Below are 27,841 nucleotides of genomic sequence, written 5' to 3'. Positions count from 1 at the left end.
GACCGGGCCACCCCGCACCCACCCCCCTCCAAGATTAGCTTTATGGGCTGGGTGCTGCTCCTTTGCCTTGGCCGCCCCGCTTATCAGCTCATCTACAACCCCCACCTCAACCTTATCGCTCCTCCATCTCCTTAGACTGGAAATCCCAAGGCTGCAAAACCTATTACCACCTCACACTGCTCAACCCCCAGCAAAGCAGAAAAACGTCCCACAAGGTGACCCCCTCCCCTGCCCCCAGCCCTCATCTCCCCCTCCACTGGGTAGGCGCGTGCATTCTCCTTGTCTGGGGCGTTGGGCCTCTACTCTTCCTGGCCTTATTTGCTTCCCTTTCAGTTCTTGTCCTTCTGTAAAGGTTATTTTGTCCATCCTTCAGCTGTTAGAAAAAACTGCTCTCCTTCTTACAGCAAAAGAAGGCGGCATCCCCTTGCTTCTGGAGACCCCCAAGGGGAGGCTCCCCCACCTGTCTCCCCCCAGGCCTCTCACACCAGTATGGGCAGAAGCTCCCCCAGAAGCAACAAGGCGTGGCGTGTGGTCCAGACCTAAGGTTTCCACTTGAAAGCCAGTTCCAGGCTTGCTGCTGGCTGTGGGGAATCACACTCCCTGTCTGGGCTTGGTCTCCCCATTATGAAATGAAGAGAATCCCCCTGCTTAGTCCCACCTACCTCTTAGGGCTATTGAACGGCCACACAGTTCAGTCATGGGTATGTTCCGCTTTGAAAACAACCAGGAGGAGAAAAGGACTGTGGTATCATCACAGAACGCTCTCTTGGGTTTACCCCTCCCTCTCACTGCCTTGTTCCTGGGGAAGAGAGGAACTTCCCCCCACCTGCCCTCACTCCGAGCTGCCCAGCCTCTGTGAAACCGCAAGGTCCCCTGTAGGTCTTCTCTCGGGGTGTCTCCAAAAAGCTGGGAGGGGAGTCACCGTGGGTTTCTCACAAAGGAGGGGCGGGGGGCCAGACCCTATGTGAGAGGCAGGGTGGCGGGGCTGAGGACAGGGATAAAGAACCACAAGGAGAGAAGCAGCCCTGGCCAGGAGCCCCTCCCTGTGCTCATCTGTAGAAGGAGAACCAACATCACTGAGCTTAGGATCCTGCCTCACAGCCACGTCCATGAGAGAACAGATGAGCAGGCTGAGGCACAGCACGCTCACCTCGCTGAGGTGCGAGAGCCCAGGGAGCCAGGGCTCTAGCCTGGCTGACGGCCCGGCTGCAGGACTGGACTTCCTGCTCGCGCAGCCCTGCCAGACAAGCTGGTGGGACCCAGCTTCCAGGCCTCTTGCCCTATTCCCGTCCGGAGCGCTCTGCCCCACCCCTCACCTATCCAGATCTCAGCCCCAGTCCACTGCCGGGAACAAAGTTCCCTCCCCTCTTTTCCCCTGGCTCCAGGGCAGGATCTGTGTCCCAGAGGTTCGTTCTAGAAAGAGCTCCTCCCCACTCCAGGTAAAGCTGCTCTCTCCTGGTGAGACAGCCAGTCTCGGTACACGTGCAAGCAATCACACACACCTCCACGGCCGCACGCTGCACACCCCAAGCAAACGCTGCCACTGCCTCAGCAGCTGCTGAGTGCTGGACCTGCTGCTCTGCCTCGCCCATCACCCGCCAGTGCCTGCGAGGAGAGGAGAGGACATGCGCGTTCCTCCACCCCAGCTGAGAGGGTCCTGGACCCACCTCCAGAAGCTTCTCACCCCCTGGCTGTTCCGAGAGAAAGACTGGGACCAGCGTCTGGACGAGGTCTATCTGCTGCAACAGAAGAGGTAGGCTGTCCGGTCAGTCTCGCGGCATCCCAGCTCTGGCTGACCCGCAAACCTTCCTGCCCTCTCGGGTCCATCCCCAGAATTCAGCGCCAGGCACTTGGACATGCCCTTTCCCCCCAGCCGCTCATTACATACAGTCACCCAACCCCAGTTGCCCCTCTAGGGGGGATGGTGGGGGTTGGCACGGGGACCTTGAATGTGGATTCCGTAGATTCAGAGGCAGGGATCCCACCTGCCTGCCTGATGGGGGAGGAGGATGAGGGACCTGCGGGACAAGATAGCAGAAGCCAGTGTGTCAGGGAGGGGTGGGTGCAGGCAGGTGCAGGCTGGTGGGGAGCAGGTTGCAGGGGAATGGATGAGACCCTGTGGGCTTTCGAGGTCTTGCTGGTTGAAGAGAGAGGGAGGAATTAGCATTAGTACAAAGGGAAATTGCCTGGAAAGAGGAGAGCTTTGTTCATCTGGAACTGACCAACGGAGGAGGGAAGAAGCACAGGGGACACTGGAAAGTCCCCTGGTCAGCTCATTGCGATTTGGTGCGCCGGGAACCGAGGACACAGACTGATGGAATCTCTGTCTGCACCTGGGATGCTCGGGTCAGGTGGAGCTGATCACCTGGGGGCAGGTCATTTCAAGGCTTGTTAGCCCCGAGGTCCAGGCCCCGGGGCGCAGGCAGGGCCGGGACCCAGCCCGTGGGCGGGCCTCTGCCTTACGGGCGCTGGGCGGCCTTGTCTCCCTTTGAAGAGCGGGGAATTGAACTGAACCGGGCAGGCGGCCTCTACAGTTCCACACGGTTCCGGGCCTCGGAAAAGCCCTGCATGCCACTTAATGCGCTTCTGTTATCTTGAAATTCTTAGCACTTTTTTAAACAAGGAGTTCTGCACTCCCGTTTTGCGTGCCGGGCCCTGTAAATTGAGTGGCGGGCTGGGTGCAGTCTAAGCATCCATTCCAGAAAGGCCTCCTGCTTGCTCGTGGACACCCGCCCCAGGCCCTGTGATGGATGGAACCTTGGGCCTCCCCGCCTCCGTCCCTGCTTCACAGGGGATTAGGACAGTCTCTGAGATGGAGCTGGGTTCTCGCACCCGCCCTGCAGGGGGGCAGTGGGCTGGAGGCCCGGGGAGAAGGGGCTGAGTACAGGGCCCTCCACACAGGGCTGGACTCGGGAAGCCCAGCCCTGCCGCCCCGAGCTGAGTGCGCTCGGACTGAGGGTCCAAGTGAGAGGGGCAGGGGCTGTCGCTCACGCTGCCGGTGCCCCCAGGGAGTGCTTCCCCAAATGGGGGCAGATCCCGGCTCCCCCTTGAGATTTAAAAAAGCTGCTTCTTGAAGTGAAACACTTTCTCCCGTGATGACAGGAGGAGAGGAATTTGAGGTTGGGGGACACCATGGTCACCAGTCAGTTTGTCTCTCCCTCATGACCCTCAACCTGCCAGACCCTGTGGTCACCTTTGTAGCCAGCTGAGACTTCCTTGCCTGGCAGGACTGGCTCAGCTTCTCCTGTGTCTGGTTCACCCAGGCGGGGGGAGGGCAGATGAACCGGGGCGGTGCCCTGGGACAGGCGTCTCCACGGGGCTGCCCTGCTCACTCCGAGTCCTGCCGTCAGAGAAGCTCCGAGCTGGGCTCCTTCTCAGGTATACCTGGGTCCAGACCCTTCCGTTGGAGGGCCAAACCCAGAAGGAACAGACCCTCCATACCTCACCCCGAACTCTTCCTGCCCCCAGGCAGGGATGTGTATCCAAACAGCCCAGGGGGGTAATCAGAACTTGAGCAGCGCATCAACGTCCCCGGCTCTAACCCCTGGCCAGTTCTGATCTCCCAAGCTCCCCTTGGTGAGACAGAAAGCCAGTTCAGCAGGTGAGGGTGTCAACTGGGGGTAGAAATTTCACCTCTCTGACCTGCTCCAGCTCCCCGGGTTCCTGAAATGTTTACATGGCTTGGATGGATTCAACCAGACCTAAGGCTTCCTCCCTGAGCTGCCAGGGCCCCCCACCCGTTCCGTAGCCCTGGCCGTCCTCCCCTGGGTGCGGCAGCCCTCTGCCGAGCTTCCCACTCAGTAAGCCCCGACGCCCTGGTCTGGAAGGACCGCATGTGATGTGAGGCCTCTCTCTGCTCTTGGCCTCGCTGTAGCCCTGCCGCTGCTTGACTCCTCCTGTTCACTCCCCGCAGGATTCGAGAATCGCCGCTGCTCTGGGCAGCCAAGAACAATGACCTGTGCGCCCTGAAGAGACTTCTGCTGGATGGAGCCTGTGACTTGCGACAAAGAGGTGGGCTCAGAGTTCACTGGGATGGGGACAGGCCCCAAGGCCCGGACTTCCGGTTCCTGCAACGGGGACAAGGGGAAGGTTTGACATCCCTGTCCTGCTGTGCTCCAGGGGCCCTGGGGGAGACGGCGCTGCACATAGCAGCTCTCTACGACAACCTGGAGGTGGCCATGGTGCTGATGGAGGCTGCCCCGGACCTGGCCTTGGAACCCACCCTGTATGAGCCCTTCGTAGGTGAGGAGGTGCCCAGGTTCTCAAGGTGGGAATGAAGGTGGGGGGGTCTGCATGTGAGAGCCCCCAAGTTGGGAAGAATACAACGATTCTGGTCCTGGCTTACATAGCTTCCTTGAGTCATTTATTATTTTCCTTCAACCACTTTCATATGCCTGGACAGACAGGACTCTCTCTCACAGCAATACTAAAGTGATTGGAATCATGCCCCACACCCACCAGCCACGCCGTAGACAGCCAAGGGACTCAATCCCCTAGGCACCAGGTCACTCTGCTGAGCCAAGAGTAAAAATACATTTAGGGACATCCTGCAAGCTGGGTGGATGGTGTGCCTGAAGGAATTGGGCACAGACCCCACGACTGAGGGCTCTCTCTGAACCAGGCCAGACTGCACTGCACGTGGCCATCCTGAACCAGAATGTGAACTTGGTGCGAGCCCTGCTCGCCCACGGGGCCAGCATCTCTGCCAGAGCTACGGGCTCAGCTTTCCGCCACAGCCCCCACAACCACGTCTACTTTGGTGAGAGCCAGGGCCAGGCCTGGGGGGAGGGAGGTGAGTGGTGGGCAAGAGAGGGGGGCCCTGTGCCCCGTGCCTGGGAGGCTGGGGCTGGGGTCGGCCCTGAGAGGGCCTGAGGCCAGAGCCACTCCCGCACCCTTCCTGCCTCTGGTTCTGCTGACAAGTGTCCCCAAGCCCAGCACCGAGAGGTGGGGAGGAACAGGCAGTCCCTGGGAGAATTCACGCCCCAGCCCGCACTCATGCTCCAGAGCCCTCCGTGTCCCCAGGGGAGCACCCTCTGTCCTTCGCTGCCTGCGTGGGCAATGAGGAGATCGTGCGTCTGCTCATCGAACACGGAGCGAACATCCGGGCCCAGGACTCCCTGGGTAAGCGCTGGGAGCAGGAAGCGAGGGGCGCGGAGGGGCTGGGACAGTGGGTCCAGTGGCCACGTGACACCCGTGTCCTCCCCCAGGAAACACAGTGTTGCACATCCTCGTCTTCCAGCCCAACAAGACCTCTGCCTGCCAGATGTACAACCTGCTGCTGTCCTACGACGGGCGCGGAGGCCGCCTGCAGCCCCTGGACCTCGTGCCCAACCACCAGGGCCTCACCCCCTTCAAGCTGGCGGGCGTGGAGGGCAACACTGTGGTGAGGGGCACGCCCCCAAACCCACATGCTGTTCTCATGATCCTTCTCCCAAACTCCCCCAAAGGGTGGTGGTCCCTCGCTTCCAACTCCGTCTCTAAAAGGCACAGCCTTGGGAATCCCCAGCTCAGGAGGACCTGAGATGTGTCCTTCAGAAGATCTGTAGGGAACCCCAAGTCCTGCTCCCTTTGCCTGTCCTCTCCTTTCAGATCTTTATACAGTGTGTGGGAAGAAGAGATAACCAAAATATAATACATAGGTTCATGTAATCAAAGGCTTGCCAACTCAGAACTGTCGGTCAGTCCCAAGGAGCGGGCACCCGGCTCTTCAATGATGGTGGTGGTCCCTTGACCGGCTTCTCCCCCACTGACCCCCCAACTCCCTGCTGTGTCCTCACAGATGTTCCAACACCTCATGCAGAAGCGGAAGCACATCCAGTGGACCTGCGGGCCGCTGACTTCCACTCTCTACGACCTCACAGAGATCGACTCCTGGGGAGAGAAGGTGTCCTTTCTGGAGCTGGTGGTCTCCTCCAAGAAGCGGGAGGTACGGGTGGCGTGGAGGATCTGGGACTGTCATGTGTCTGGGCAGAGTCCATCCATTTGCTGAGGTTCTGGGCTCTGGACACTCCCTCACCTGATAACAGATGGATGTGATACGCCTGGGGCCTTTGGGAGAAAAGTCCAATCAACCAATCAGCACCTTTTCCTGACCACACTCTCCCTCTGCCTAGCTGTTATCCCTTTCCCTTACCTTTCTCCTACTGACATTTCAGCTGAGGAACTCTCCAAACAGACATTGCTTCCTATCATTCATTCATTCATCCATCCATTCATTCATTCATTCAGCATCCTGAGCACCTTCTGTGCCCCATGTGCTGTACAAGGAACTGAGAATACAGAAATAAATACAACACAGTGCCTGGTATCTTCCTCAATAACTGCAGTAGAGCACAAACTAGACCACCCCCGGGGGTTTGTGCTGTGTACAGTGGCAGCAAAGTGGAGGCTGGGTGGGCCAGAGACAGTGTCCCCGGAGTAGGTGAGCTGGGGCTTCAAGGGGGAGCTGGGAATCACCAGGAACAGGGAAAAAAGAGCCTTCCGGAGAAGGAAAAGCAGGGACTGTCCAGATAGGGCCGAGCTGAGTGATCTGAAGGGAAGACAAGGAGAGAGAGGAAAATGCTTCGAGCTTCTGGGAACCTCCAAGATAGCGGCCAAGTATATCTTGTGCTGTTTATCTGCTAGTTAATTTCCTAGAAAAATTTCTAGAGCCATAAACTCAGATGATGGTAAGTACTGATGAACAGAACAAAAGGGTGAGTGGCCAACACACTATGAGCTTCCTCATAAAACATTTCTGGAAACAGATAAACTTTGTGCAGGATTTCTTAGGAACTAGAGCCTTAGCCTCTCGGGTAGACGGTTTCAGCACAGATTCCTGGTCTCTGATTTCAGCTGGCTCTCAATGTTCTCCCGTAGGTGTGGCCCTTGCCTTGGTCAGCCTCTTTTCTCTTCCTTCAAGATTCCTTTCTAGCTCCCTTTCCATCCCGCACTGCCTTCCGCCTTACTTCCATCGGAAGACCCAGGCTCCTACCTTATGGCTGGAACCTCTTGACCCTCCTGCCCTGTCCTGCCAAGCGTATCTGGGCCCTGGGCTCCGTCTCTTCTCTCTAGGTTCAGTGGAAAAGATATTCTTTTCGCCAATGGTTAATCTCTCCAACTGTGCTTTGAATTTTCCTTTTTTCCCCTGCTTTCTCAGATGTCCATCGCCCTCTCTCATTTGTATCTTTACCTTTTCACTATGTAGTTAAGGCAGAGCACCAGCCCACCTGGCTTAGGCCAGTGCCCCATCCTACGACCTGGGTCCTCTATAGTTCTTCTCCACACCACAAGACTTCTAGAACAAACCTGGCTACTTTCTTGCTTGAACTCCCAGTTAATTCCCATTATGCTCAGAAAAAAATTTTCAAACTCCCCACCTTAGCATTCAAGATGTAGGGTGATCTGGCCGTTATCTAATTCACTCACTGTAACTCCAGCCCATCACTCCCAACTTGTTGTCCCTTATCCCCAACCACACCTCCCCTGCAAATGGCTTCGCATACCTCCCTGCCTTGGCAACTGCTACTACTGCATGGAATGATCTTCCCAACTCTCCTTTCACTCAACTCTCCGCTGCTCATCCTGCAAAGCCTCCCTGATGCTATCGTGTGTTGTGTTCCATTCTGTAATAGTTTACCTGTAGCGATAGCACAAGGCCTAGCGTATAGTAGAAATTGACCGGTTGCCTGTAAAACAAAATGACTGATTCACTGATTGAAAGATGTAATAGCTGGTGAGCGCCCTGCCCATCTGGGGACCCAGTGAGAAACCCAGCACTATGCACTGTGTTGGTCCCCCTACAAGCGACATTCTCCTTCCATGGCAGGCTCGGCAGATCCTGGAGCAGACGCCTGTGAAGCAGCTGGTGAGCCTCAAGTGGAAGCGCTACGGGCGGCCCTACTTCTGCCTGCTGGGCGCCTTGTACTTGTCCTACATGGTCTGCTTCACCATGTGCTGCGTCTACCGCCCCCTCAAGTTCCGCGACGGCAATCGCACTGCATCCCGAGATATCACCATCATGGAGCAGAAGCCACTCCAGGTGACGCTTCACAGAGGGGATGAAGGGGAATGGAAACTCGGGGTGATGGTGCTGGGGACCAAAGTGGTACGACCCAGGAAAGACACCGTTCCCTGGGCTCCAGCAGCTGCCAGGTCCTAACCACCCAGACAGAAATTGGACGTGAGGTTAGCGCACCACGAAGGAGGCTTATGGGTAAAAGTACACTTGTCCGGGGAGCTGTGGCTTCTCTCATTGACTCTGAAAGCGTGTTTGGTGTTAGGAACAGTGTGCCTTGGTGAAATTCCTCTCGATGTACAGAGAGAACCAGTCTTCTGTAAGGTGAACTTGAATAGGGAAACCCTGCTGATCCAAAGGGAGGGAAATCGTGCTCCAAGTCCACATCTGAGTCCATTTCTGGTCTGTGAGGGCAGCGTGGCCCTTCTGGTTTGCATTCACTTCTGTGTACCATTGATACGAGCACATGGGCAGGAATGTGTCCGTTGTCCCAACATGCTGCCAGAGGATGCCTGGACTGCATGGCAGGCCGAGGCAAGTGATCTCTGAGGTCCTTTTGACTCTGGTGGGCTTGGCTCCTGGGGTGCCCTTCAGAGACTTGGGTGGTAAGGACGCTAGCAGAGGGATGAAGGAAATGTAAGAGCTGCCATTGAAGGAAGCAAACCCTCCTTTGCATGTAGCAGGATGAGTAGACTCTAATGAGTACTTCTGAGTATAGACCTTCTACAAGCAAAGCTCCACTGGACTGGTTGATTATTCATAAGATAACTTTTTTTTTTTCTCTGAAAAGAGCTGAAAGGGGTTGCAGGCATATGGACAGAAAACGAAACAGCAAAAGACACAGGAAGAAGAATTTAGCCAGGCAAGTAGGAGCTACATGATTGGAGATTTGTGCTCTGTGCAGGATGGGCCAGCCACGGGTACAGCTCAGGCTGGAGTGGGGTCAGAAAGAGAGCATGAACTGCCTGCTGGTCCAGGCCCAAAGGCAGACCAAAGTGAGAAGGGACAGGGCCAAGTGTCTCACTCAACCCAAAGTAGGTCAAGATGCTCTATCTCTCCTGCTTCTGTAACTGCCTCTCAATACGTAGGTAGGTGTCCAGAGCTCCTGTCTCTCACAAAAAAGGGTTTGTTGACTTGTTAGAGGAGGGCGTGGGCACTTGGGGGAGGTTGTGTCCCATGCATCTCAAACTGGGCATGAGCATTGCCCCTGGTGTGGAGCCCACACAGGGGGTACAAGGTCATTTAGAAGACGGCCATGTGGGATGGGCAGGTCACTCAAAATAGGAAGAGGTTGGGGGTGGCTGGACTTTCCAACATCGAGGGCCCGATTTTCACAGATGGGCTCTTTCCCAGCTTCCCTCTGTGTCAGGCTCACCTGGGGCTTTCTGGATCTGGAATGCACATAACGTTCTGGCCCAAGAGTTGGGTGATGCTGAGCAATTCATTAGCTCCGAGTCTCCTCCCTGTGTGACTCTTTCTCTTTGGGGCAGGACTAATTATGTACGAACATGTTCCTTTGACCCAGATAGTCTACATTGTGTTTTAAAACTCCTCCCCTTCCCTCAGGACTAGGTGAAGTGTGATAGCTGACTGTACCTAGCTATTCTCTTTTTCCTCCTGTTCCTTCCTTTTCCTCTTTAGCACTTTTCCCCCATGCCTTCTACTCAGGCAAAAGCCACTTCGGCCCAAATAGGAGACTCTTGACTTTCAAATATTCTTTTTTTGGTGGGAAATGGGGGCTAAGAGGGCTAAGAATGCTGCTCTGAGGGGTTTGGATAGCGAAGCATACCAATGAGAGGTTCCTATTCTTTGGAATTGCCCCTTGAGACTTGGTCTGGAGTTGATGGGCTATTTGTGTTCCTCTTTTAGGGTGAACAGATTTGAGGGGGCCAGGGAGAAGAGGGAGATCAGTTAAGAGGTAGTTAGGGGTCCAGCAGCAGGATGCAATGGTTGGTTGGTTGTCCTTGGCCTGTGAGTGGGAAACCAGGAGAAAGGGTTGGTCTCAGGAGACAGGGAGGGTAAAATCCTTGCTGCTGTGCCATGAATGGGATGCAGAGAGCAAGGGGGAGGACCATGGCAGGAATGACGTGTGGGTAGGTTTCCGTTCATTTTATTTGTTTTTTTAATCCTCACTCAAGGATATGTTTATTGATTTGAGAGGGGTTGGGGGGGGAGAGAGAGACAGAGAGAAAGAGAGAAACATTAATGTAAGAGAGAAACATTGATTGATTGCTTCTCATACGCACTTCAACTGGGGATCAGACCCACAACCTAGTTATGTTCTCTGACTGGGAGTTGAACCTGCAACCCTTTGGTATAGGGGATAACGCTCCAACCAACTGAGCCACCTGGCCAAGGCTCCCTTCATTTTAAACCATTATCTGCCTGTCACAGTCAGGGGATTGATTTGCCTACACATCGTTGTTTCTTGTAAGCTCTCAATGACCCTGAGCCCCCCAGCTATTGGAAAACCCCACTGATCTCCAGCACTACACTACTTGGCTTAGGGGTCCTAACCACTTACTGTGAACAGTCAGAGCCAATTAAAGGCAGGGAAGGAGATGAGGAGAAGCAGGGAGCCTGCTGGGTAAAAGGAATGTCTACTGGGTGCTTGCTTGGTGCTCCGGAGGTCCTGTGAACATGAAGATTGTGGAAGCAAGGCTGGGGCGGGACCTGAGATTCTGCATTTCTGACTCACTGTTGGGCAGTGCTGTGATTTTGTGAACCCTGTTTTGGATGACAAAGCACTTTTATAGCATTTGATCTTTTTAGATATCCCAATAAGTAAATAAAATCGTTATCGCCATTTTAAGGACGGTGACTCTGGAGTCAAGGAAGGTTAAGTACTTTGGCAAAGACTCAGGTGGGGAGGGCAGTGCTGGTCCTGGGGTTCTGGCCCACTTTGCTCAGCACCCTCCCCCTTAACATGAAGCCAGGCCATTTCTCCCTCCAAAGTCATGCCCTGGATGTCAGCCCTCTTTCTGAGAAATGCCTGTCCCCAGTCTTTGCCCTGAGCCTGGGCCTGCCACACTTACCTTTACCTGGCCACACCTAACCTTCCTCTGACAGGACGAGGGACGCTGGGGTGCAGGGGCACGGAGTCACATATGGAAATGCCTCCCACCCCCAGCGACCAGAGCTACTTTGTAGATTTGATAGTAGGCACCATTTTTGATGTGGTTAACCTCTTGGCATACAGTGAAGTCCTACTTCTGTGGTCACAGCTCCTCTGTGGAGAGTAGAAGTCTCCCAGGTTAATCCTCCTAAGGAAATGTGGAGACCAGGACATGAAACAAATCCTTGGAAAGTAGCTTTAGACAGAAACGAGGACCTTTGCCTCTTTTGGGGGCCCAGTGGTTCTCAATGTGGGGTACGTAGCAGAAACACCTACATCTGAAAAATAATGGTAGGCCTCTGATCCACACTAATTAAATGAGAGTGTCCAGGGTTTGCCTGGGCATGGGTGTGGGACAAAAATGTCCCAGTTGTTTCTGATGGGCAGCTTGGTTAGAAACCCGTGCACGGTAGAGGGTCAGAATAACAACTGCATTACAAGATGGGAGCTTCATGCTTTTGCAAGACTGGGATCTTGGGGAGGATAAGTGGGTCTGGGACTGGGGTGTGATAACTTTTTCTGGTGCCCTCCCAGCTTCTGCCCAGGTTTCCCATGCTGCCCAACCTTACCCCTCGCCGGGCATTTGCTTCAAGGCATGTGCCTAGCCAGCTGATAAGTGAGAGCAGTCTCACTGGGCCAGTTCTCACTGAAGTCAGCCTCTGCAGGGGATTGAGCTGACAGCTCCTGAAATTTCAAGCCATGTGTTGATGTAAAGACTTCTGGTCATTGCTGGAAGGCATTTGTTTTTAAAGAGGTGGGGTGGAATATTTCCTCAGTGTAACATTAGTCAAGCCTGCTTAGGTGACCTTGAGCTAAGAATCTGAAAATCTCAGAAATACCCAACTAGTTGTCACCTTTCTCCCCATCCCCACTTTGTGAGTGCTCTTGACCCCTCTTCTGCCCCTCTCAGAGAGTGCTCAGCTTGTAACTTCTCCTCTCCCTCCTTCCTTCTTTCCTTTCCTATTATTGGGATACCTGCTATGTTGTGCATTGTGGACAAGATGTCGGAGTTAGACATCCCTGCTCCCAGGGAGCTCTAAGATTACTGGTGACCTGGAGCACCAGACAATGTCAGGGTGCTGGGTGAGGGCCATGAGCAGAGAGTGGCACCATGTGCCCACAAAAGAGACACCTGACCCCGGAGGAGTGCTGTGACTTAAGTCTTGGGGATTAAGTAAGGGTGAGCCAGGAAAATGTGGTCGAGGAAGAAGGCTGTGGCACTCTATATGGTTTAAGGAAGGGAACCTGGGATGACAGAATGGTGGGAGGAACTTCTTTTTAGGGTGATTGGTCCCAGGTGGAGCTGAAGCAAAGTCTGGGGTCTCTGGACCTCTGATACTCACTGGCGAACTCATGCAGGGGAATTCTTACCTGTGTAGGAATCTGTTGAACAAGCTAATCCTAGTGAGGGGAAATCCAGAAGGAGGTGGTGGTGATGGAGACTGTCCCCAGCATTCTCCCTTCGTTGGGGTTTCACCTTTTCATCTCCTGAGGGAATAGGTGATGCTACTCTCCCAGCATCCCCTGGGGGCACTTGGATCCCCCACCACTCACTTGGCCAACTTGTGCACACTTGGTTCCTTTTCTCCTTAGTTGAGCCAAGGAAAGATTGGTAGCAGTTTTGCAGATGTCCTCAATCAGGAGACAAAGTTTTCAAATGAGTTTGAAAATTTTGTATGGACACATATATGGCATAGATGCAGTTACTGATTTCTATATTTAAATGTTATTTTTTTCTATAGTTAATGTACTTATTTATCCTACTGCATACTACCGGGTCTCAGAAGGAGTTGGCATGTTTGACAATTGGAGGCAGATGCCATGGCAACATTAAGATAAAGGACAAGACCCATGAACTGAATTTCAGGTCAGAGGAGAGGTTATTCAAAGTACTGTATTTTGCTGTGGATAATGCGCATCCACATTTTTGGCCAAAACTTTCAGGGAAAAGTCTCTCATTTCAATTTTTTAATTAAATTTTTATTTTCTTTATGTTTAGATACTTGTTTTTTGCATTATAGAGGAATTTTAGCATTTATTTTTGAACATATTATGGGACACGAAATTTTATGCAACAATTACAAAACACAAGAACAAGATACACGGTATTTCAGGCACTACCCATGTATAACGTGCATCCTTATTTTTTCCCTCAAAAATTTGGGCAAACAGGTGCGCATTATACATGGCAAAATGTGGTAGCAGCTAGCACTGGGGATGAAGAAAGAACTCTGAGCTTCCTTGGAAGCAAGGGAAAAGGGAAATTCCCCATTACATGATAAAATAACGTACCAGTTTCTCAAGAGAGAATCTCGCCAGAGACATTTATAGATTGTCAAGTCTTTTTTTTTTTAAAGGTTTATTTCTTTATTTTTAGAGCGGGAAGGGGGGTGGAGAGAGAGAGAGAGAGAGAGGGAGAAAGAGAGAAAGAGAGAAACATCAATGTGCGGTTGCTGGGGGCCGTGACCTGCAACCCATGCATGTGCCCTGGCTGGGAATCGAACCCGTGATGCTTTGGTTCACAGTCCGCACTCAATTCACTGAGCTATGCCAGCCAGGGCTGATCGTCAAGTCTTTCCATGACAAAAAAGTAACTGGAGTCGAGTGCCAGGTTGTTCGATCACACTGCTCTCCGGGCACACAGACACCAACCCCTCTCCTCATCTTTCCCGGCCCCACGGGATGGACCCAAAACATTTCTACCACCTGCTGGCCAGTCTGGCCCTACTCTTAAGGGCCACCTCTTTGGCTTCTTCCCAACTGACCTACCCATTCTGAGCAGCCACAGGGCCCTTGGGGGGTGCCTCCTTTATGCCACAGATTACCTCTTACCACAGGGCCTCTCCTCCTGTTTCAAAGGCTATGCCTCTCCTGGACCAGCGAGGGCCGCACTGAAGCAGCCTGCGGAGGGATGTCAGAGGTTACAGTTCTATTAGCAGAGGAAATGTGCTCAGTGTCTCTGATGCCTCAGGAGCAGTCAGCCTCCCCAGTTGAGACCATCAACCTTCCCACTGGCCCCAGGGACCCACCCGCCCCTCCTATCCTGGGTGCACTGTTCAGAGATGGGACCTTGGAGCACAGTTCCCAAAAGCCGGAAGGGTGCTTGAATGTGCTGAAATCGTTTGTACGATTTTATTGTGGGGGTGACATCCATGTGAACAGTGTTCTAGAAGGAGGGGCTGTAGTCTTTACGATATTCTCAGACGGGCTCAGAACTTCACAAAGGTTAAGGGTTGTTGTTGTAGAATTCTATCAGTGCGTCTGTATCGTGTTACAAAGCCTTTCACTGGAAAGGACAGTAATGTGCACAGGACGATGGTCTTCTCTCCGTCTAGACCTTAGGGGCATACCGTATTTTTTGGACCATAAGACACACCTAGGTTTTAGAGGAGGAAAATAGGGGAAAAATTTTGAAGCAAAAATATGGCAAAATATTTAATAACATAAATAACACAATATATCACCAATGTAAATGTAAACAGAATGCAACAGCAGCATTAACAACCATTATTTCTCCCAAATTTGGGCGGGGGATGGCATCCTATACTCTGAAAAATACAGTACTTTCTATACCTACTGCCTGGGATAAGGCAGGGACCCTTCCTCAGAACTAAAATCCATATGTCTCGAGCACCCCCACTTTATTAGCAACTGCCCTTTATTGCCAACTCATAATAAAACCACAATAAATACATCCGTGGTACTTTATGGTTTATAGTGCATCCGAATACATTATCTAGTTTCAACTTCACAGTAAGCCCGGGGAGGTACCCATCAGAGTTTCCACTTCACAGGTGAGAGACCTAAAGCAGGGGGAGGCTGAGAGACTGACCCAAGGTTTTGCCAGAGCTTGTGGGCTCTGGCCCCGAGTGGGAAACTGGATACCATGATATGTTTGTAGTCTGTTCTTCCTGCCGGGAACCACAGTGAGGCTGGCAAAGCTGGACTTGCCACATAGATGAAACTCTTCCAAGCCACTAATACCTCTTCCTGTTACAGTAAGTTTCTTAACCCGACGCTCTGAAATGTGATCTCGGTGGATGCATCCTAAGTTACCGCTCACCACATGTACACGAAAGGTGACCTGGGAGGGGATGCCTCAAGTGGTCAGCATAAGCAGCCTGATTAAACCTGGGCCACGCATGGATGTCCTGGTCACAGAGCTGGCCACGAGGACAAATACCATCAAGGGTTGGTTGTGGTGGTGGTGGTAAGGTGAGCTTTTCTTCATCCAGGATAAACTTGAGTTACTTTAAACCGCTTGCCCAAAAGGATTGGAGTCTCACTGCATCAGAAAGCATTTCTCACCCGGAGTTTCCCCTCCTAGGAGGCCTATGTCACGGAACAGGATAAAATCCGGCTGGTGGGGGAGCTGGTGACCGTCGTCGGGGCCCTGATCATGCTGTTCCTTGAGGTAAGGTGCAGGTGGGGTCCAGACTGACTCCACCCTCCGAGACCCCAGACCAAACTGCATTCTCCACGGTCTTTTGTTTTCCTGGCCCCTTCCTAGATTCCAGACATCTTCAGGGTCGGCGCCTCTCGCTATTTCGGACAGACTGTCCTCGGGGGGCCATTCCATGTCATCATGTGAGTGTCCCTTCCTTCCAGCCCCATGCCTCCCCTCCCCAGAGTTGTTGGAACCTCAGCTGACCCCCGCCCCCACCCCTGTGTGTGTGTTTTAGATATAAAAACTAGGCCTGAGTGGGTGGGTGCCCCCCGAGTTACAACGGTGCTGGAGGGGACCTAGACTATTGCCAGCCCTCCTCTCACTCCCTGTCCCCTGCTCTCCCCCCCAGCATCACTTCTGCCTCCCTAGTGCTGGTCACCATGGTGATGCGGCTCACCGACACCAAGGGGGAGGTGGTGCCCATGTCCTTCGCCCTGGTGCTGGGCTGGTGCAGTGTCATGTACTTCGCCCGAGGATTCCAGATGCTGGGCCCCTTCAGCATCATGATCCAGAAGGTCAGCACTTTCCCCCAGGCTTCCTCTGGCCTCAGCCATGGGGCCTCCCCAGACATAGGAAGGGAGAGGGAGCAGAAAGGAGAATGCTGCTCGGGGCGGGCCTGGGGGCGCTATGGGGACCTTCTCATCTATTAGCCATAACTGCCGAGACGGAAGAGGGATCACCCCACCCTCTCTCCTCTTCTCTGTTTCCTGCAGATGATTTTTGGAGACCTACTGCGTTTCTGCTGGCTGATGGCCGTGGTTATTATGGGATTTGCCTCGGGTAAGAGCACGGCGCCCTCCCCTACTAGACCGTTGGATCCAAGCCTCTGGACGGTTCACTCTCACTCTTGCTCTCCGTTCTCACTTGCCCCCCCCCACCCCCACCACGGAGAGTGAGTCCAAAAGCATGCTGACGTGCACAGAGCCAGGGCCACTGAGACTGGCCTAGAAGGCAGACCCATGTGCTCTGAACCTCTGAGCCAACACTCGTGTTGCCTGACGGCACCGCAAGCTCTCTAAAGGACAACATGAGAAAAGAGCTTTGGGGTGAAAGGGACAGTAAACAGGAAAGACTGGCCACTCGTGGGCCTCAGGAAATGGTGTAGGCAAACAGAGACAGAGCAGCGTTTAAGTCTTCTCTCTTTACACTCCAGAAGAAGAAACATGAAGCATTCAGAAACACATACCATGCTTTTTTGCTAGGAGTGGTCAAAATGGAAAGAAAAAGGGAAAGAATTCTCAAAAGGGCATAGCAATAAGAACATTGGGAAAGCTTGAAGAATGAGAGAGGAAAACAGGTGGGGAGTTGTGCAGAGACACTGGGAAGAGAGAGGGGAGCAGGGGCTCACTGGAGGCCTGAGGCACAGTGGGATGATGCCAGAGGGGGAGGGAGGATCACAGCGAGGAAATGGGGGAGGGGGCACGGGGACAGGGAGAGGGATAAGAGTGGGATAGGTGTAGACAGGGTAAGCAAATGAATAGAAGGATGTTTGTTTGTTTTTTTTGTTTTGTTTTTTTAAGATTTTATTTATTTTTAGAGAGGGAAGGGAGGGAGATAGAGAGAGAGAGAGAGAAACGTCAATGTGCGGTTGCTGGGGGTTCTGGCCTGCAACCCAGGCATGTACCCTGGCTGGGAATCGAACCTGGGATACTTTGGTTCCCAGCCCGCACTCAATCCACTGAGCTACGCCAGCCAGGGCTAGAAGGACGTTTTTAAGGAAAGGCAGAAAAAGGAAGGAAGAGCAGAGGACAGCAAGTCTAATCTAGTCTTCAGTGTCTGCCACTGTGCATCCATAAGACAAGGGGGTGTACTAGAGGACATTGGAAGATCCCCCAACTCTAAAAGACCAGGACTCAGTACAAACGCCGCTCTTCCTGTCCTAGGGATTCCCTGTTGAACAGGGATCCCACGGAACAGTAGACCAAAAAACTGTACCAACAGCTGAGCTATAAAAGGGTAAGACTGTAAAAAATTATATGTATGTATAATTTTTTGCTCAGTGACTGAGTATTAACATTATCCAGAGTGATAGAACATCTCAGGATTAGCCAGGTCTGCAGATAAAATGTGATCTACACATACACATTGACACATCTACATTTATGGGTGTGGAAGTTTGTGTGCGTGCACAAAAGTGTATGGGGATATATGTTGGAGGTAGAATGAATGCTTATTTTGATAACTCTTTTTTCCTCATCTCCATTTCCCTTTTCTTGGGTGGGGACAGCCTTCTATATCATTTTCCAGACACAGGACCCAAGCAAGTTGGGGGAATTCTATGACTTCCCCACAGCGCTGTTCAGCACCTTCGAGCTTTTCCTCACCATCATCGACGGCCCCGCCAACTACAACGTGGACCTGCCCTTCATGTACAGCCTCACCTACTCTGCCTTCGCCATCATCGCCACCCTGCTCATGCTCAACCTTTTCATCGCCATGATGGGCGACACCCACTGGCGGGTGGCCCAGGAACGGGACGAGCTCTGGCGGGCTCAGGTGAGTTTACCAGCGTTTGTCTGACGAAGGTGCAGGGGATGGAGAGAAAAAGCAGAATGTGATGTTATGGTGGGTGACTCTTAGGAGAGTCACAGAAAACCCAGCAGGACTGTCACCTTCACAGAGATACATTTGGATAGATGGAGGGGATAAAATGGTGGCAATGGGTGGGACCAATGCCCAAGAACGAAGGACATTGGTTACAGGGCAAGAGTAGATCCAGTAGTCATGGTAGAGTCCAGTGAGAACTAGAAACTGTCCTGTTCTTATATACCGTTTCTTTACTTGGACCTTATATTCTGTTGGCTTCTGTAAGGCCCTGTTTCTCTGCGATCTGGTTTTTTATACCATCATAGGCTACCAAAATTGCAGAGCCGGTGATGTCTTTAGTGCCTGCTGGCTGACTCTCTTCCCCAGGTATAATCATTTATTGGTCAGAGGGTCAGTTAATATCATTTTAAATGCTGATTAGGATCTTATTATCCCATAGATTTGGGCAGTGTTTGGGAGGAAGAGAGTTTATTTCACATTTTAAATGTTTTGTTTTGTTTTGTTTTTGCTGTTGTTGTTATTGGAAAAGCCCGTGTTACACTGAGCTGAAACTTACCTTTCTACAATTCCATTCTTTGGTCCCAGTCTTTCCTTCTTGTAGCATGCAGAACACACTCTCCCAAATGAGCACCATGCAGTGATTTGCACACGGTTATTGTTTAACCCTGCCGACTTTTCATTCATGGAACAATAATTATTTAGAGCCTGCTGTGAGCTGGGAAGTGTCCAGGAACTGGGAGATACAAGCGCGAACACCCCAATGCACTCTGTACCCCCCTGGAATGTACAGCCTGCTTGGGAAGACAGAGTAAACAAATGGCTTCTGAGAAGGCTGTACCATTGTAATAAAAGTGTCACGGAGACGTAGATGCTGAGGACAAGGTGCAACAGAGGAGTCTGACGGGAAAGTTAGCAAGTGCTTTCCTGATGAGGACATTTGAGACGAGCCCTAAACACGGGAAAGAATTAGCCAGTTAAGACGAGGGAAAGGGGCAGAGGTTAGGGTTTGCATCCTTCAGGATTCTTGGCTCCAGAACAGAAAATCAGACTCAGTGAGACTTTAAAAAGGCAGTGGAGGAGCCTGTGCTGGTCCTCATGAATGGGAGGTTTAAAGCACTGAACTAGCTTTGGGCCTGTCTGACAGGGCCCCAGGCCCCCATTTCATGCACTGTCTCAGCTGCACTGTTCTGTCTCAGCTATACTGTTCTGCTTTCTTTCGTCTGGCTCCTCTAAGGCGGTCTCTCCCATCCTGGTGGTGACACAGCTTAGGGAAGCCCTAAACTCCCAAAGGGACGAGCAGGTGTGCTGCCCAGCACCATGCCAAGGGCACCGTGCATGTTGTACTCTGGGTACCTCCTGACCCTGTGAAATATGCGCTTTTGAAGGGGCATCTTTCCCCCAGAGAACCCAGTCTAAGTCCCCACATCACTGCAACTAGTCGGAGTCATAGGCACATCCTTAAACTGAAGGTTAAGGCCAAGGACTAGGTAACGGTGGTGGTGGCGGTGGTGGAAGAGGAGTCTGGGGGAGGATAGACTAACCAATCAGAACTGTGTGCGGACAAGTCTACTCGAACGGATGGACTGAGGGGAGAGAAGGGGTGGTTCTCTAAATGAAAGATGGGCTGAAAGGTGGCCCAAAGAGAAACAATAAATGTCCCTTTTAAAATAAGGAGGGAGAAGAGCTAGCCAGGGAAAGGGAAGAGAAAGACTGAGATTCCCGAGGTTGGAAGGGACTTTGGTGCAACTAAGAAACGCAGAGAAGGTCAAGAGAAGTGTGGAGGAGGACGGGGAGCGCAACAGCAGAGCGTGGAGAATCGGGCTTTTTAAAGGATTGGCAGTTCCTTCCGTTAATAGAGCCTGCTGGCCCCAGTCCATCCTGAAGGCACCCTCTGTTCATGCCCTCACACATCATGGGCCTTTCAAAACTAGAACGGTCCTGATACAATCGGAGGAATGCGGTATGAAGAGTGGGCATGCCCTTCCTTGCCTTGGACACTGTGCTATAAATAGCGCCTAAAACCGCGTTAGGTCTTTTGGTAAATACACAATTGGCCCTTATTAAGCTTATGATCAACTAGAACCCTGCATCTCCGTTGCACAAATCACTAAGCCCAGCTCCTTCACTGTGTTCCTGCACTTACAGGTCCTTGAGTCTTAAACATTAAATGAAGAACCTTATGTTTGGTTTCCTTAAGTTTCACGCAGGAATATTAATTTTTGCCCAGCATTCCAGTCTGGTGAGATCATTTTTATATCGTGTCTGTCGCCTTGCAAATTACATATCCCTCCCTATTTTGTGTCACACGCATGTTTGATAAGTTTTTCTTCTATGTTTTGTCTAAGGAATTAATGAGGGCTGGGCAAAGTACGGGACATGTGACACGCCACTAGAATTTCCCTGCCAAGTTTGCCAAGAATTAACCCGTTCTTTTCCTCCTTCAGATGTGAGTCTTTAATTGGCTGCAAATTCCCTGAACACCAGCAACATACTTCATCTTCCGGATCATAGAGATTCCATGTAATCGTTTGATTTAAATCCAGCTAATTGGTCTTTGGCTTTCCTATGAAAAAGTCAATGAGGTTACTTTGGAGTGACGCATTTTCTGTGAATCGGAATACTAATGTAGGAGTCACTGCTTTATTTAAAGCACTCATAAAAGACACTCTCTCCTTTTATGGCAAATGAGTAAAGCAGATAGCCTGGTGCCTGGCACAGGCGAGGGTGTGGCTAATGACTGTGACCTTCACTCCGATCTGGTGTCCTTATTCCACAGTTTCCTCTGTCTCCGGCCGCCAGTGTTCACCGAAGCTCATGGCTCTTTCTGAGCTCTTCCTCCACTTCTCTCCTCCTTCCAGGTCGTGGCCACCACGGTGATGCTGGAGAGAAAGATGCCTCGTTTCCTGTGGCCTCGCTCGGGCATCTGTGGCTGCCAGTACGGGCTGGGCGACCGCTGGTTCCTACGGTGAGTGACAGCGTGGATGGCTGAACTGAAAACATCTGGGATCCTGTGGGAACAAGGGTGGCCAGTTCCACACTTGTCACTGTCCTCTCCATTCCTGAGGTCCACATTGGACCCAAAGGGGAAGTCATCACTCTGTAAAGGGGGCCTCTTAGCCGGTATGAGGGAGGAGGCTGGAGCCGAGGAGGGATAGAGAGAATGATGATAGTGGATCTGGGCTGTGCGTCTGTCAGGGCAGTGACATGCGAAAGGCACCATGTTCTGTGTGTGTCCATGCTGGGGCATGTGGGCATGGGTTACCCAACTTGTTCTGGTCTTGCTCTCTGCTGACCCCCATTTCTAGTATAGCCTTGCCTTAAAGCTAACCTCCTTCATACTCTATTCTTAGCTGTAACCTGGCTCTCCTCTTTTCTTACTTATGTCCTGAACTGCACCTTGTGTTTGTGACATGGGTCTCTCTTCATGGGCTTTGTTTCTTTTTCGTATGTGCCCATGTCCCCCAGCCTCACACCCACACTCGATTCCTGTGTGTAAGGCCCCTTTGGTCCCTGCCCCAGCTGGTCCTCCTTTCTAGTGCGCTTTCCTCCCCTTCACCCTGATGCTCTCCTTATGTCAACTCAGCTCTCTGACTCCCCCCTCCCTCCTCGTCCATTTTCCTACCTGTGGCCCGTGTGCCTTGGTTTCTCCCTATGGCCCGTGCCTTCCCACCTCACCTGGGTGCTTTCCCCTTCCCCCTCCTCAGAATCGAGAGCCTCCACGACCAAAACTCCTTGCGAGTGCTGCGCTATGTGGAAGCTTTCAAGTCCTCAGACAAGGTGGATGAACAAGAGCCTTTTTCTGAGAAACATCCCTCCGTGTTTGAAAGTGGCACTCTAGCCAGAGCCTCCATGACCCTGCCCACGCCCTCCCTGTCCCGGACCACATCCCGCAGCAGCGGCAGCCACCGGGGCTGGGAGCTCCTTCGTCGTAACACCTTGGGACACTGGAATCTTGGACTGGACCTTGGCGAGGGGGATGGAGATGAAAATATTTATCTATGATCAGGACCCCTGTTACTCTCGACATGGCTCCAGGTGGCCTGGGGTGGGAGGCAGACAGAGAGACATTTTCTGGGCCAGTATCGGACTCCCATGCAGGTAATCATGGGAGGCTGTGGGCAGAATATTTCTCGAAGGCCACGTCTCAGCCTGCACCTAAGCATTTCTGGAGACGGGCCATGGGCCTGTGTTGTCCTATGCATGCTCTGGAAGTCCCATATCTTTGGAAAAGAAGGTATCTTTTCTAGCCAAGTTGGACTTGGCCATCCGAGACACGAGATGGGGATGCTACACTAAGGATGTCTGCCCCCTGCAGGTCCTAGGAAGTAGTGTTGGAGCTCAATTGTTTAATGTGGGAGGAGCCGGGCTGCCCCTGCGTCATGTGGGCGGAGCCAGGACCCCGCTCAGGCTGAGGCCCTTGTCTTTTTCCTGTAGCCCTGAAGCACTCTCTCCCCACCTAGCAACCAAACGGCAACTAACAGACTATAAGAAGAAAGGCTTTTGATACTTGCTTTATTTTTTTTTAAGTTTATTGTGGTAATATGCACATACAGTTTATCATTTTAATCATTTTTAGGTATACAATTCCATGGCATTAACTACATTCACATTGTAGTACCACTGTTACCAGTATTTATCTATAGAACGTTCTCATTATCTCAAGTTAAAACTCTTGTACCCGTTACACATTCACTTCCCATTACCTCCTCCCCATAGTCCCTGATAACCAATATTCTACTTTCTGTTATAAATTTCACTGTTCTCAGCACCTCATAAAAGGGAAATCATCCAGTATTAATTCTAGTGTGTCTGCTGTATTTCACGTAGCATAATGCTTTCAAGATTCACCCATGCTGTAGCATGTATAAGAATTTCATTCTTTCCATTCTAATTTAATTGTATGCACACACACGTTTTATTTATCTGTTCATCCATTGTCGCACATTTGTTTCCACCTCTCGTCTCTTGCGAGTAAAACTGTTACAAACGTTGGGGTACAGACGTCTAAGTCCCTGTTTTCGGTAGATTATACCTACAAGTGAAATTGCTGGATCTCATGGTAACCTTTGCTTAATTTTTTTTGGGAAACGGCCATAGCCTTTTCCACAGTAGCTGTGCTGTTTTATGTTTCCTCCTCCAGCGATATATGAGTGTCCCGTTTTCTCCACATCCTTGCCGATACCTGCTACTTTCTGTCTTTGCTGTTGCTTCTCTCACTGGCCCTCCTAATGCATGTAAAGTGATACCATCTTGTGGTTTTGATTTGCGTTTTCCTTAATGCCTAGTGACACCGAACTCCTTTTTCTGTGTTCACTGGCCATCTGTAACACATTTTTTTTTTTTTAAGAAATGTCTGTTGAAGTCCTTCACCCATGTTTGAATTGTGTTGATATTTTATTGTTGTTTCTGAGTTGTCTTATTCTTGCTTTTGGAGTCTAAAGTGTTTGTATCTCATTTGCATCCTGGTGTGTTTTTAAATATATGAGGTAAATTTCGCCTTTCTAATTGTTTCTTTTATGGGACCGTCCCCAATCTGCCTGTCGGGTGGCTCATTGGCAGCTCATCACCCTTGCGCCTGGAAGCAGCTTCCAGCTGCATCTGCTGCCACCACCATCTCGCTCTCTCCGTCTGCCCCTGTGCTGAGCTGTGGGGTGAATGACAATAAACGAAGAGGGGTGATCCTTCTTCAGGGAGGAAAGTAGGAACTAGGCATCCGGGGCATCCATGACAGGAGCTCAGAAGCAGCCTCCCTCTTGTCTCCGGCTCTTCACTTCTCACCCCAGCACCACCATCACCCTTACCGAGATGCCGTGATAACTCTGAAGAGGACTGTGGCCTCCGATAGCAAAGAGATATGTGGGATTTGTGAAACCATGGACGGGTTCAGCTAGGCACTCATGCAGAGCACAGAAGAGTGTGGAACAGTGGGGGGTCCCATGAGTATGCATGCACACACTCCCACATGCACGTTCCCAGGGGCGTGGGTTCCGAAAGTGCTCAGTCACTGGGACCCCTCATGTTTCTTCCACCATGGAAGCACCTCCTCTCCTATGGACAGCAAAACTCCCATCTGTCTCCAGACCCAGTTTTCCTTCTCTCTCTTCCATCGTCCATGCCTCCTGCTGTCTTCTCTAGTGCTCTCATCCGTGTCTCTTCCACCTTTCCCTCTCCGCTGGTGCTGGTCAGCAAATAACCGTGCTCTATTCTTTCCCACCTTCCAACACATCGCAAACACCCTCCACCTTTTAGCTACGACTACCCCATCTTCTTCACTCTTTCTTCAGGGCCAGACTTGCTAAGGGAAGACTCCATTGTCCACTGACCTCACACAGAGTCCTCAGTCCATTTCGATGTGACCTCGCTTCTCCATGCTACTGATATTACCCTCATCAAGTTTATCTGTCTACCTACAGCTAAATCCCCCAAAAGTCTGTCTTGCTTGAAGTCTCTGTAGCAACTGTCAGATTATACTCAGCCACTCACCACCTCTCAGCATGCCCACTGGAGTGCATCACTTGATTTCCCTTCTGCCAGTCCCTTCAGCAGTTTTGGCCCACAGGCTCTGTCTTTCTCACCACCTGGGCAGTCCCATCCACTTCGAAGACTGTATTAGCATGGGCACACTGGCGATTCCCAAGCCCTTGTCTTCAGATTAGATCTGTCTCCCGAGCTCCAGGCATGAACAGCTTGGATGCCCACCTATGGGACCGCTGTACCTGGGTACTTGACAGACACCTCCAGCTCAGCATGTCCCAAACCGAAGAGCTTCGCTTCCTCACCAAACCTGCTCCTCCACCAATGTTTCCAACGAAACGACAGGCAAAGCTGCCCAAGCCAGAATCCTAGGCGTCATCTGCACATCTGTCTCAACGCTCATCTCCAGTAAATCTCCAGTCTTGTGGATCCTATCACCTAAAACCTCCTTTGAAAAGTAACTCATAGGAATCAATAATACATCACAAAACTGTAAGAGCGTACGAGGTCTACGGGGGGGGGCGGGGGGAAGAAGCGCTTCCCTACCTCTGTCCCAGCCCTTCTGGTGTTCTTCCTGGGGACATTTTCTTATAATATAGGTTGTTATTTATCCTTCCAAAACTATTCCCTGCATATCCAAGCAGATATGCATATACATTCATCTTAAAGACACATGTAATAGTACAGTATATTAGGAAAACAGCTCTTGCATTTTGTCATTGAACATATTTTGAAGACTGTTCCATGCTCATCCAGCATAAAACCACCCCGTTCCCTTGTCTCTGCCTCTCTGGCCCCCACTGGCACTCCAAAGTGGGCCGCTGCTGTCTCCGGCCTGCATTACAGGAGCAGGCCCCCACTGCTCTCCCTCCTGGCAGTCTTGGTCTTCTCCAGTCCACGGTGCATGTTGCAGCTGAAATGACCTTCATAAAAGGCGACCTCTGCCTCCGACGGCGGTCTCCAGAGCGTGCTTCCGGGAGCCGGCCTCTCGCAACCTCTCCAGCCTCCTCACACCCCTCCCCTCTTGCACTCTCTCATCAAGCTGAAGTATTATTAGTTGCTCAATGGGGCTATATTCTCCTTCTCCTTGACCTTCACAGTTTCTGGACCTTTCTACCTTTCTGCACCCATTACACCTTTCTGGCCTTGTAACTTGAGTGCATCCTATTGATCTCAATGATCAGACATTGATTGTGTGTTATTATACATCCTTCACTTCCCTGTAGTCCCTTGTTTAAATGCCCATCTTCTTTAGTAGATTATAAGGCAAAGGATGTCCATCTCGTTCATCATCGTGCTGCCAGTGCGTGGCATAATCCCTGTACAAGGTAGTGGGTAATAAATATCCATGACCTGAATCTGTGAATGATTCACCTGTTTTTATTCTAAGTGCTCCCAGTGGGGTGAAATGTACTTGCCTTTGAGTGGGGCTGGGATCATTAAAAATGAGCAGATGATAGGAGTGGAAACACTTTGGAAAGGAAACACGCCAATACAGATGTGATCATCGAGAAATTTTTCCGGCATGTGTATGTGTGTGTGTGTGTGTGTGTGTATCTGTGTGTGAGAGAGAGACAGAGAGAGAGAGTGAAGGAGAAGGAGGAGAAGGAAGACATGGAGAAGATGTGGAATACCATGAGGAAGAAGACAAGGAGAGAAGAGCCCCAGCCGCAGAGCTCTGGGGCAGATCTCACCAAACCGACTGGTGTGTGGTGGGTTCTTCTGAAAGAAGCAGTCAAGGCAGTCTCCAGCTTTCTGAGTCTGCCCTCAGCGGCCCAGACAAGAAAGGCAAAGATGCCAGCACAGCCACTTCCGTAGGATGGTGCAGAGAGGGCGCGCAGCCCACGAGCTGAAGGGTGTAAGTGGCCGGCAGATGCCCTTGTTCCAACAGGCAGCCGCCATGCCTGCTGATGTGGCTCTGGAGACAGGGACCAGAGATGGGGGACAAAGAAAAACCATGGTGCCTGCCTCAGGAACTCTTTGGGTACCCCTAAATGGTTACCCTCCTCCCCTCCTGTCTGCCTCCTCCCTGCTCGCTTCAGAAGGCAGCGCATTCTCTGTCCTGAGTGCTCCCCACACCAGAGGCTGGGTGGTGACGGGAGGGATGTCTTGTTCTCTCGGGAGGCTCTGAGCTTTACCAATATGTCCCCTTCCAGCTGTTTGCCAAGTATTTTATGACAAAGTTCTGCTAAGGGGGGCCGTGGAGAGGCCCTGAGGAGTGGCACTGCCAGTGGCCTTGGAAGGAAGGGCAGAGGCCCCTGTCCCTCCCCTGTGCCACACTGAGGGAATGCCAGAGAAGGCCTGGGGCCCTGAAGGTGAGAAGCCAGAGAGGTGGGCTTTGTGGGCGCCTGGGGCACGTGCTGTGCATGGCAAAACCAGGGTGGAAAAATGGAGTTGGAGCAAGAACCGACTGTGGCACCCACCAGGCACCTTTGCACACCTGAGTTCAGGTGATGAAAAGCCAAGAAAGCACATTGACATGGGGTCAAGGATCATTTTCTTCTCCAGGTCAGGCCTACCTGTTTCTTAAAAGCCAACGGGGGAAGGAGAAATGTGCAAGGAAAGAAATGCTTGCACGGTAAAACTGAGTGGGTTGGGTAGCGTGTCCCTTCTCCCTGCCCTGGCAGGACAGCCAGGCAGCAGCCACCTGGGTGGGACTGGACACACCTGCTCCCTTTGCTTGTACCTCCTCTTTGTTATCCTGGCCTTGAGGAGGCGGCGGTGACAGCCCTGGGGCCCGAGGCGGTGGGGGCTTGTGCAAGGCCAGGCTGTAGCTGGAGGGGCTGAGTGTGCATGCCCTCCTCACCTGTGCAGTGCCGGGCACCTGTGACGGGGGTCTGCTTGTGTGTGCATATGCATGCAAGTGGTCCCTAAAGGGCTGTGCTCTCCACCCTTCTGCTGAGTTAGATGCTTGCCTAACTCCTTCCCGATGAAGCTGTGACTTCACCTGTGGGGGGCTGACACAAGCTTCCTCCCAGAGACACCACCCCCACCGCCATGGACTGTGTTGGCCAGCAGCTGGCTACCTTGGGTTCTGGGCTGATCGGAGGGCCACTGGGTTTACGCCTGCCAACTTCCGCATTCCCGCGGCACCTCACTAGCCAGCCAGGGCCCTTTAGGGGCCCGGAGGACAGGTGAACAGTCCGGTTTTCCTTTGATGCCCCGCTGCAGCATCAGCTGGCGGTTCTGGCTCGTCTCCCTGATGAGGTTGTACAGTAGCGGCCTGCTCAGGAAAGCACGTGGGCCACTGAAACGTCCCCGA

The 27,841-nt window shown here is 51.9% G+C and overlaps 1 protein-coding gene across 3 annotated transcripts; it reads left to right on the top strand.

Annotated features, from left to right (window-relative positions):
• The first annotated feature begins 1,519 nt into the window (after window positions 1–1,519).
• LOC114507789 (transient receptor potential cation channel subfamily V member 5) lies at window positions 1,520–25,937 on the top strand. 3 transcript variants are annotated; one of them, XM_028525798.2, is made up of 15 exons: window positions 1,520–1,753; window positions 3,914–4,011; window positions 4,120–4,242; window positions 4,622–4,759; window positions 5,023–5,121; window positions 5,208–5,383; window positions 5,780–5,926; window positions 7,808–8,020; window positions 15,439–15,525; window positions 15,622–15,698; window positions 15,908–16,073; window positions 16,272–16,338; window positions 17,786–18,054; window positions 20,964–21,070; window positions 21,810–25,937. In XM_028525798.2, the coding sequence occupies exons 1-15, from the start codon at window positions 1,626–1,628 to the stop codon at window positions 22,105–22,107; spliced, it is 2,193 nt and encodes a 730-aa protein (XP_028381599.1). In that variant the 5' UTR covers window positions 1,520–1,625; the 3' UTR covers window positions 22,108–25,937. The 3 variants fall into 3 exon arrangements, with proteins under 3 accessions (XP_028381599.1, XP_035866878.1, XP_035866877.1); XM_036010985.1 differs by lacking the exon at window positions 4,622–4,759; XM_036010984.1 differs by lacking the exon at window positions 15,439–15,525.
• Window positions 25,938–27,841: the final 1,904 nt, after the last annotated feature.

This window comes from Phyllostomus discolor, chromosome 10 (assembly GCF_004126475.2).
Source record: "Phyllostomus discolor isolate MPI-MPIP mPhyDis1 chromosome 10, mPhyDis1.pri.v3, whole genome shotgun sequence".
In the NCBI taxonomy this organism is placed as follows: domain Eukaryota; kingdom Metazoa; phylum Chordata; class Mammalia; order Chiroptera; family Phyllostomidae; genus Phyllostomus; species Phyllostomus discolor.
This window is presented reverse-complemented; position numbering and strand designations above follow the sequence as displayed.